We start from the raw sequence: 10,753 nt of genomic DNA, 5'->3' as shown, positions 1-10,753 counted from the left end.
TCCTGCGACTTTCAAAGGCCTCCGACATCTACTGTAGCTCTGGCACGGTGACAAAGTTGCAAAAAAGTGACTTGAGGTTGGGTCATTCAAAGTGACCTGGTGACCTGACCTCCTCGAAAGGTAGGAGGTTCAAACTTGCACACCATGTGTAAAATTGATGAGGGAATAGTCATACAAAATTTTGCGGCGCCACGCGCCGCGGTTTGCCCGCTATTCGCGAAAAACCTCAGTGGGGGGTTGATATCCGCCCCTCCCGTCGGTGCGCGGGATAAGTTATATCAGGGTTGGCAAGGGGTGGCAAAAACTGGTTTTTGCCAGTGGTTTTAACCGGTTTAAACCGGCTGGCAGAAACTACGGTGGCATAAACTGGCAAAAACTGGCAAAAACTCAAGTGGCTCAAACCTGGCTGCTTTTTCAGTTATTTCTTACTTTGGGTGTAAAACACATGTCTAGAAGCTATTAGGAAGTACTAAACATGCTGAACTTCGCCTCATAAGTTTCTTGTTGCATGTTCATGTTCCTTACCAATCATTAGCCATATTTTACATTCTCTATTCGCAGACAAACATGCTAAATTGCTTCTAAAATTGTATTATCAAGTTTGTTCCACTTTTCTGCGTTACTCACTCCACTGGAACACAAAACACAATCAGAAAAAGCATACAGGCAAATGAGCACGCCTGAAACATAATAGCAAACACTATTCAATACTTGGATTCCTCTTCGGAAATCCGGGAACAGGGCAACAGCCCAGTTTAACGAACGGTGAAATGGTTAAGTCCAACGCTCGGACTTCTGGTCTGTCTTGCACCTGGCAAGCCACTCTCACAAAACATACACAGATAACTGAAAAGCATGACTCTCAGGACTGTCAGGAATGGTATGAGCTTGACCCCGCCCCCTCAGCTCCCCTCCCCTTGGACTTCACTCGTCATCGTCCTCTGCTGCAGTTTCCTGGAGCATCCGGTAGCAGAAGACGAGCTTCTCCGCGGTTGCGTGCCCAAGACGGTTTCGCAGCTTGGTCTGGACAAGCCCAAAGCTACTGAAAGTTCTCTCTATGGACGCGGAGGACGGCGGCTTTGAGAGGAGGCTCATTGCTGCATCTCCCAGCTCCTTGCTCACCCCAGGCCTTTGGGCAGCCCCGCACCACCACTCCGTTGGAGGCAGCTGCTTCATCCCAGCCGAAAAGAAGCTGCTTGGGAAAGGTGGCAGCTGGCCATGAAACTTAGTTATCTGTGGGTGAAGGTCCTCCTTGAACTGCGCCATGGCCTCATCGAACTCCTCGGTAGTGAGATTCTTGCCCATATACCTGGGGTGGACGAGGTACGCCGCGAGGTGCAGTGACGTGACTGCTTGCGACTTCCGGCGCTCAAGTGTCGCGTGGTGCGGCGCCAGGGCTTGGTTGTCCAGCAGGTCTTGGAAAACCGCCACGGTATCGGCGAGAGTCGCCGAATCCGACTGCAGCCGATCCACTCCTTCAGCTATGGGCTCCAGCTGGCAGACGAGATCCTGTATGCTGCGGTACAGGCCGAGGGAGTTGACACGCTGGGTGACCGTCTCGTCCATCTCAGGCTCGTGTTCGGCGCTGATGGCCACGTAAGCCTGCCGATTCCTGATGAAGCTCTTCAGCGTGTCCACCTGCCAAAGCAGTTCAGGGAGTTGTACAACATTGCCGGCGATTACTTTTATGAGCGGCTGAAGACTTTGAATTTGTTAAAATATGTATGCATACACAAAACTGTTTAACGTTCACTATGGTTGTACTTAAATGTTAAGTTAATATACTAAATGTAAAATGAAGATATAAATTGCGAAATAAACAAATATTTTTACCGCTCCATACAAAACCTATAAATAATTGTGCATGGGATCGCTTACGCTCCAATTTAATTTGGGATTGTTCCATTGATACTTTAGCCGTTGGCGCCAGTCTGTGTCAAACCGATGAATGTATTCCAGCGGCCGTCAGCAAGTTCTTACCTGAGAATTCCATCGAGTTTCTGCGGGGAGCTGCGGTCGCACCGTGCCCTCCTTCTGCGCCAGCCAGGCTCCAGCGTTGTGATGGTTTCGGTACCACTTGTGAACCGCGACCACGTACTTCATGATGTCCGAGGGCGTCACTGCACTGCCCACCAGGTTCAGAAGATGAGAGGCGCAGCCCCAAACGGCTATTTCGGGGTGTCGTTGGTTTATTATCCTTCTCATGTTCTGCATGTTCTTGGCATTGTCCGTCACGAGACCCGTCACTTTTACGCCGTACTGCGACCGGGCTTCTTCAATAGCTTCCTCGGCCAGCAGTGCACAGTTTTCTGCGGTTTTCGGCATGTCCTCCACCCACTTCGAGTTCAAGAAAAACGTCCCACCGCCGGGCGCGTGGATCGTGTGAGCGATAACAGGCGAGATGGACACATCGCTCCAACCGTCTTGCACCAGCGTGACCTCAGACGTCTTTGCCAAAGCCTCCCTCATTTCGGCCTTCATCTTGTCGTAGGTCTGGTCCAGCAGACGTCCCGCGATGGCCTTGCGGTTGGGAGGATCATAGCCTGGTCGCAGACTGCTCACGAGATCTTTGAAGTGAGCAGACTCGCTGGTGTTAAAACTGATGTTTTTGGAATAGAAAAACTTTGCTACCTTGAGATCCAGTTCTTCCTTGAGTCGGTCGCTCGTACGGAATGTCCAGTTGGTGATGTGCTGTTGGCGCGGCCTGGATCTAGATGTGGATCCCGACGGTCCAGGCAGGGATTGTTGATCGGACGCGATGCTTACGTCATCACTCTCGGTGTCTGTTCCGTCATTACTGGTCCTCGAACGCTTCAGGGCTGGGCAGTTATCATAGTGCATGGACAGGCGTTTGGGCCGATCAGATATCGCCCTGCCGCAGGACGGGCAGATCATGCACATCCGTCCATCCACAGACTTCTGCTCAAAAGCACTTCGTATAGAAGCGGGTGGACGACCGCCTTGCCTCCCGGTCATCTTTGAGGGTTTGCTTTGATGGAAACGAGTGTCGAGACCAATCACCAAAATATAAGCACGCCCACACAGCACACTCACACTCCCAATATAACTACAGCATCCCAATCCGTCCAAATCGTCAGTCCCTCAGCCACGTGGGTTTGTTTACACTCGAAAACTAGCAGAAGCAGTAGATGACAGGAAGTTTAAAAAGTAAGCAACTGTCGGTAAGTCAAGTTCTAAGAAGGACGTCGTAATAAACTCATTTTGATGACCAAAGAAAAAAGTACTAAAAATTATATTTTTAAAAGTCAAAAGTACGAAAAAAGCTGCATACTCAAGTAAATATCGTAAATAACAATATAAGACGAACAATTGCAATAGGACTAGGAGGCAGCTCACAAGTAGGGGCATTTCTTCGTGATTGCTACCAAATAATGAAGCTAACACGGCGCAACATTTTCATTCCTGGTGTGACATCTCGTTCCTTGCTAAACTTTGCCTCTGTTGACGCCAAGTAAGTCCATAAACATAAGCAGGAGTAAGATCAACTTATTGTTTAAAGTAATCATTACAGATGATAGTTACACCTTGTTTACATCTTATTTACACTTAGAACTGAAGTGTAAATATAGTTTTTCATTCATTTGTTCAAATGTTGCAAATGAAGTGAAAGTGAAAACTTTCACATGGAACATGGAAATCTGTCCTCACAATAGGAGAAAACGATAATTTTGCTACCAAATTATGGAACGGACATGTAAATCATTTTAGGATTTCATAACTTATAGCACTGAAATTACCAATATAAATCTCACTTCTGCTTGAAAGCACATAGCTTTAATTGAATCCTTCGAATGTGATATGATTAGAAACATGCCTGGGGTGACATTAGGATGGTTTTTAGTTTATGCCAGTTTTTGCCACTTTTTGCCGGTTAAAACCGGTTAAAACCGGCAAATGGCAAAAACTAGTTTTTGCCGGCAAAAATGCCAACCCTGAGTTATATATATATATATATATATATATATATATATATATATATATATATATATATATATATATATATATATATATATATATATATATATATATATATATATATGTTCTAAATGAATCTGTATATAACCTCGCGTTGTGTATTATCTTAACATCTTAACGATATTTCTTAAAAAGTGATACTTTACTTAATTCTTAATGCTACTTCAAAACACCACGGTTGCTCGGTTCCAACAACTTTTATTTCTCTTCTCGTATTTTCACTGCGCAAGATATGCGCCTCGCGCTATGCCTGCTACTCATCCTCGTCTACATCTCCCCCCCTCTTTGGACTGACCTGTCAATCCAACACATAACTAACTCAGAGACCACCTCCTATGGTAGTGGTTCATCGACACTGAGTTTGACCAGTTTGACTAGGGTAGTGTGGGGTAATTTGAACATATTTTTACGTCTTCTCCATTGTACCAAATTCCAGTTCAACCCTGGATGAAGAAAAACTGCTTCAGTAGCGCAAGTGTCACTTGCTTTCACCATGCAAGCCTCATTTTTGGACGAGCCGAGCATACCTTGAATAGCATAGCCTCACTTCTCCACCAAGTCACGGTGTGTTCAAATTGCCCCACCGTGGGGTAATTTGAACATACTGCCTTTACCTGTCATAAAAACGATAGTCTCGCCAGCACCGATGTTGTTTGACCCATAAACAAATAGGCAGAACAATTCTAAACATACCTTCACTTGAAAAATCAACACAACAGCAAAAATAACAGTTGCAAAGTATCAATATCTGCACGCTGCACACCGGTCAGTTGACAGAATTCGCCCCTTTTCAATTAACAGAACGTCTATCATTTTTGTTCGATAAAAACTCTCCCAACCGTACTACATCTGTTAAAGTGGTGCGGGGTGCCAATCGAAACCTGGACATTTGGAGTTCTGATTTTGTCCAATGTCCAATTCGGAATTGGTTGGACAAAGGTAGCAGACTGGACAACATTGGACGATGGCTTGCTACACTTCAGCGCTTTTTATAAAGTAATCGTGCATAGCATTGATTGGCGAATGGAAAGCTTGTTAAGCTCTCAATATAATGAAAACTTTTCGGCTGGTAAAATTACATGATAAGCAATATAAATGACGGTTTTGAGTGTTGATAGCTGCATAAATTTTCGGACATATTTGGACAAATAGTTGACTTTAACATTTTTGGACGGAAAATCAACAAAAATGCCGGAGATTAGACGGATATTAGACGTAAATTTTCTAAAACTGGCATCACTTATCTGCTACTGCCTTGGGTCGAAAATATTGGCAAAAAAAAAACTAGGAGCGTTGTTTTTTTCGGAGCTATCCCTGCCTTCATTCAAATTCTCACACTATGTTCAAATTACCCCACGCTAAAAGTTATTTTGCCATTTTAAAAAACAGGGTTCAAAAGCAAATTTCTTGGATTGAAGGCACTGATTAGGTCATTATACAACAAAAGCCGTTGCGTATTAGGCGCTAGCAATGCAAGATTTTGCGCTGCAATGAAGTTGCAATGACGTGTTGTTAGGCGTTTTTCCTTGCGAAATTGATTTTTTACACTGTGCGTCAACATCTTCATTCCCTGAAACTTTAAACCCCGTTCATATGATAGCCCTTTTAGTTACGATAATTTCTCTCATTGGTCTTATTGTCATGCGACTTATGGATTTTCCGTAATTTTGTGTTATTCACACTATGTTCAAATTGCCCCACATGTTCAAATTACCCCACCCTACCCTACTGGTCTCGTGACTGTTTTGCCCTTCAGCTTGACTGAGACCACTCTGACATGACCGTCAGCACCTGGCATCACCTCCTCCACACGACCCATTGGCCACTTCCCCCGTGGTGCGGTTAGATCGGTCACCAGCACCACGTCACCAGAGGCGATGTCGATCTGAGGCTGAAACCACTTCTGCTTCTGCTGCAGGGACGGCAGGTACTCTCGCAGCCATCGTCTCCAAAACTCCGTCGACAGCTGCTGGATTCGCTTCCAGCGCTGTCTAAGAGAGACATCCTCACAGCCGCCAGGTGGCACCATCTCGATGTCTGATGGTCCTGTGATAAAGTTGGCAGGCGTCAGTGGAGGCTCGTCATCAGGGTCAGCAGACAGCACCGTCAGCGGTCTGGTGTTCATGAGCGCTTCTGCCTTGCAAAAGGCTGTCTGGAGCTCTTCATCCGACAGATCGGCATGTTCCAGGGTTTTCACCAGCGCTCTTTTCGCCATCTTAACCATGGCTTCGCAGGGTCCATTGAAATGCGGAGCACCGGGCGGTGTGAATGTCCATTTTGTGTGCGACTTCAGGAGCTCCCGCTGTATTTTGTTGTTGTCTAGACGTTCCACAGCCTGCCTCAGCTCTTTGGAAGCTCGAACGAAACTTCTTCCGTTGTCTGATGTTATCTCCGTGGGTCGACCTCGTCTGGCTATAAATCGCATCAGAGCCCTGACGAAACTGGCAGTGTCCATTCCATACGTCATTTCTAGGTGAACGGCTCGTACTTGAAGGCATGTGAAGACGCATAAGTATCTCTTCTGACGAGCTTTTCCGCGACCCTGCTTCGTAATGAATGGACCCGCAAAGTCCACTGAGCACTTGTCAAACGCACGGTAAGATGGGCAGACTTGAGAGCTCAGTTTGGGTGCCATCACTTGCGTCTCTGTTTTCTGGCGGAGTTTCTGACATGTCACGCACTGACGAATGCAGGCTTTGATCATTTCCCTCGCCGCAGGAATCCAATATCGTGTTCTCAGTTCAGCCAAGGTGTGCTCTACTCCTACTCCGTGTCCTGCATCTTCATGGATTTGTCGGATGATCAGCCTACTGACTGGGTGTTTCTTCGGGAGAAGAATCGGGTGTTTTGCATTGTAGCTGAGGTCCGATCTTTGCAATCTACCTCCGACACGGATCACGCCGAATTCGTCCATGAATGGACTCAGCTGCCTGACTTGGCTCTCACGACATGCTTTTTTGGAGACGAAGTGACCCGTCTGCACCTTCGTCAGCTGCTTCACTTCTACGGGGAAGGACTCTTCCTGAACTTGTTTGACCCAGAATCTTTCAGCTTCTTCTACTTCATCTGGAGTCAGTTCATTCGACTTAGCTCTCTCAAAATCGCTTCCCTTGCTGCTTTCTCTAGACTTGAGTGCGTGTATGAACCGCCATACCCAGGCAGACACTCGGAGAAATCTCGTCCAGCTAGAGTAGTTCTCTGGCTGGAGCCGGAATCCTGATGCAACCGGTGTTGTCACAGCAAATGTTTTCCTCTGTTCCAGCTTGCGAAATTCACTCTTGTCGAACTCTTCCTCGCTGAATTCCTTTCTTTTTGGCCAGCACTGTTCGCCATCTAATAGATATGCCGGTCCATGCCACCACAAGCTGTGATCCCTTAGTTCTTCCAGACCCAGGCCTCTTGTCGGCGCATCCGCAGGGTTGCTTGATCCTGGAACGTGTTGCCACTGTTCCGGTGCGGTGAACTCTCGGATTTCAGCAACACGGTGCGCTACAAATGGCTGAAAGTGAGCCACTTCGTTCCTGATCCAGCATAAGATATCCATGGAATCCGACCAGAAGTATACTTCCTTCAAGTCCTTTCCAAGTGCCTGGCATACTTTTTTGACCAGGCGCATGCCGAGCAACGCTCCCATGAGTTCCAGTCTCGGAATGGTTTGCTTCTTTGCTTTTGGAGCTACTCTAGCGCGTGCTAGAACGAGATTCGAGACTCGAACGCCATCGTCTTCTGACACCACATACACCGCTGCGGCGTATGCTTGCTCCGAAGCGTCGCTGAATACGTGTACTTGTTGTTCAGGCTGTCCTTGAAATGGGTGGATGCATCGAGGCACAGATATGGTGCCGAGTTCGCCCAGCTCGTAAAACCACTCTGACCACTTCTTTTGCTGGTCTTCGGGTAGGACGTCGTCCCAGCCAGCACCATCACTCCAAGTCAGCTGGAACAGCATCTTCGCTCGTAGCGTGAACGGTGCAAATAAACACAAGGGGTCAAACACCGTCGACATCTCTCTCAGAACATCTCTCTTCGTCCAACTTCCAGACTTTGAACTGCGTTTTGTGGCATCCAGTGAGAGACTGTCATCTCCTGCTGACCACACTACACCTAGTGTCTTCGTTGGGTTTGCTCCTCTGTCTTCGATCCGGTGATGAGAGGTTGGAGCTCTGTCCTGCGCCGGTATCGTTTCCATAACTTCCTGGCTATTTGACTTCCATTTCTTCATCTCCATCCCAGCCTTTTCTAGCATTTCACGAAGCTGAGCTCTAGCTTCAATGGCAGACTCTGCATCCTTGAAGGACGCTATCGCATCATCCATGTAGACATGTTTGCTGACGACTTCTGCAGCTAAAGGAAATTCATCAGCATTCCTCCGTGCATGTTCTTTCAAGACGAACTGTGCCACAAAAGGCGCTGCAGCATTGCCGAAGATCCAGCGTTTGGCTTCATAGACGGTAGGTTCCTCATCTGTCTTCATGTTTCGCCACAATACGCGATGAAACTTCTGGTCTTCAGCCGCCAGTTCTACTTGGAGGAACATCTCACGGACATCCCCAACAAGCGCGACTGGGTGCTGGCGAAATCCGACGAGAGTTTCGATGAGGTCACTGTACAGTGATGGTCCTGGCAGGAGCTGTGAGTTCAGACTCCTTCCTCGGAACTGGGCTGCCGCGTCGTACACAATGCGAATCTTGGTTGATGCCTTGTCTTCACGTATGACTGGGAAGTGAGGAAGAAACCATTCCTTTTTCCCACTGTCCGATCTTTGCTTGGCAGGAACTTTAGTCATGTATCCTTTCCGAACGTAGTCCTCCAAAATCTCGTGATACTTTGATGCTAGATCAACTCCTTGACGACGGAGAGAGTTTTCCAGCCGCACGAGTCGGTGTAGCACAGCTTCGTAGTTGCTGCTCAGCTCTGGTTCCTTCTCGCGCCATGGGACCGCCACTTGATAGCGAGTTCCTGTTTTCTTCAGAGATTCTTCAGCTTTCTTGACTGCCAGCCTCTCTTCACATGATAGCAGGTTGGCTTCAGATGTCTTCACTTCAAGGAGTTCTATGTCCGTCATTGCCTTCATCGCTTGGAGTTCCTCAGAAAGTCGCTTATCCACCAGGTGAGTCCGCAGCGTACGTGCAGTGTTCGTCATGCTCTTCAACTTTTCCAGTTCATACGACTCACCACTCAGCTCCGCTTCACCGATGCAGCCAAAGGCTGTCCATCCCAGTGGCGTCAACACGGCGACCGGGCTTGTTTTGTCTCCAGAAATCGTCTCGATAGGCACGAAGATCGGCATGGTTTCAGCACTGAGACCAATCAGCAAATCTACGCCATCACCTGCCATCTTGGGGAATGGAACGTTTGTCATGTGAGGCCAGTGCTGCTTGATGTCCTCCCATTTCGAACAAACAGAGGCACCTTCCAGGCTGGGAATTACGTTTACGTCCAGCGACGCCTGAAAACTGCTATGCAGTGATGATATCTCGACAGAGCCTGACATCATGCTGACGTCGTTTCTTCCGCTAACAGTGCCAAGCTCAAAGTGTACTTCTTCGCCTTTCAGGCCCAGTTCATCAGCAGCAGCCTGGCTGAGAAAGCTGGCGTCCGAACATGGATCCAGTAGTGCATTCAGCTTTAGGGAACGATTTTGGCACCGTACGACTACTGGAGCCGTTTGGAACGCGATCTTGCCGTTTTTCTTCTCAGGATCCAAGGATGCGACGTTGAAACTTGTACCAGGGGTGACTCCACTTCCTTCCGAGTTCCCTGGAGCTTCCACGCTGATGTGCTCTTGAGCCGTCCGTGGTATGAATTCTCGTGCTTGATGATTCATCTGCTGGCGACTCCCTTGCACCCACTTCCCTGTTTCTGATTTGGCATGACGTGGCTTTTCACTCCCATTAGCATGCAAGAGGCTGTGGTGGGTTCCTCCGCATCCTTCTATACTGCACCCGGGAAACTTCCGGCAGTTCATCCCTCGGTGTTTTCCAGCTAGGCATCTGAAGCATATTCCTTCACTTTTGCAGAAGCCGTATCGTCTGGCCACATCCCAGCTTTGCAGTTCAGCGCAGCTTTCAGTAGGGTGTTCCGCCTGACACACCCAGCAGCTCGGTCTGCTGGTTGGACGACTCGGCTGTTTCCGGGAAGAAAATGTCTTTTTCTGTCCACGAGTCGATTTGAACGTCGGCACGTTTCTCTCCTTGCTTGAAGTAGTGGTTTCCTTTGCCTTTTTCTCCCACATTGCCTCTTCAGCCAACCAATTGGCAAATACTTCAAAACTGTCTTGCCGGCCCACGGTACTGAGCCATCTGTGGTAGTTTTTAATGTAGGAGTGGTGTAACTTTTCCGATACCAGCATGTAGAAAGCTGACACTTCTGACAGGTCACCCTCCGAGCCACTTTCTTTGAGACAGGTGACGAGACTCAGTATTTTGTCAGAGTATTCTTCCAGTCTTTTGGTGTCGTTTTCGTCTATCTTCGGGTAGCTTCGAATTTCGTTCATCTCGCTCCTTACTCGCCTTTCCCATCCACCGTATTTTTTCTCCAGCTCTTCTCTTGCCTTTGTGTATCCTGATTCAGTCAACCGGTAGCGTTCTACTATCCGAAGAGGGTCGCCACTCAAACTATTTTTCAGATACACCATCTTAAGTTCCGCTGAAACGTTAGCGTTGCCCACAAACGCGTCGAAAATCGCACACCAATCACTGTATCCTTTGTGGCCATCAAAGTTGGGCAGTTCGGGTGGCTTGATTCCTTTTATGGC

General features: G+C 47.8%; 1 protein-coding gene across 1 annotated transcript; it reads right to left on the bottom strand.

The window, feature by feature from the left end:
* Window positions 1–4,075: 4,075 nt before the first annotated feature.
* LOC122386050 lies at window positions 4,076–9,127 on the bottom strand. The gene is made up of 2 exons (XM_043374830.1): window positions 5,722–9,127; window positions 4,076–4,370 (listed from the first exon to the last, which is right to left on the bottom strand). Exons 1-2 carry the CDS (start codon window positions 9,068–9,070, stop codon window positions 4,330–4,332), a joined length of 3,390 nt encoding a protein of 1,129 aa, XP_043230765.1. The 5' UTR covers window positions 9,071–9,127; the 3' UTR covers window positions 4,076–4,329.
* Between the last annotated feature and the right edge of the window lie 1,626 nt (window positions 9,128–10,753).

The sequence above is a fragment of the Amphibalanus amphitrite genome, unplaced genomic scaffold (genome assembly GCF_019059575.1).
Source record: "Amphibalanus amphitrite isolate SeventyFive unplaced genomic scaffold, NRLGWU_Aamphi_draft 000238F_arrow, whole genome shotgun sequence".
Classification (NCBI taxonomy): Eukaryota; Metazoa; Arthropoda; class Thecostraca; order Balanomorpha; family Balanidae; genus Amphibalanus; species Amphibalanus amphitrite.
Note: the sequence above shows the minus strand (reverse complement) of the source record. Positions and strands in the feature narration are given on the sequence as shown.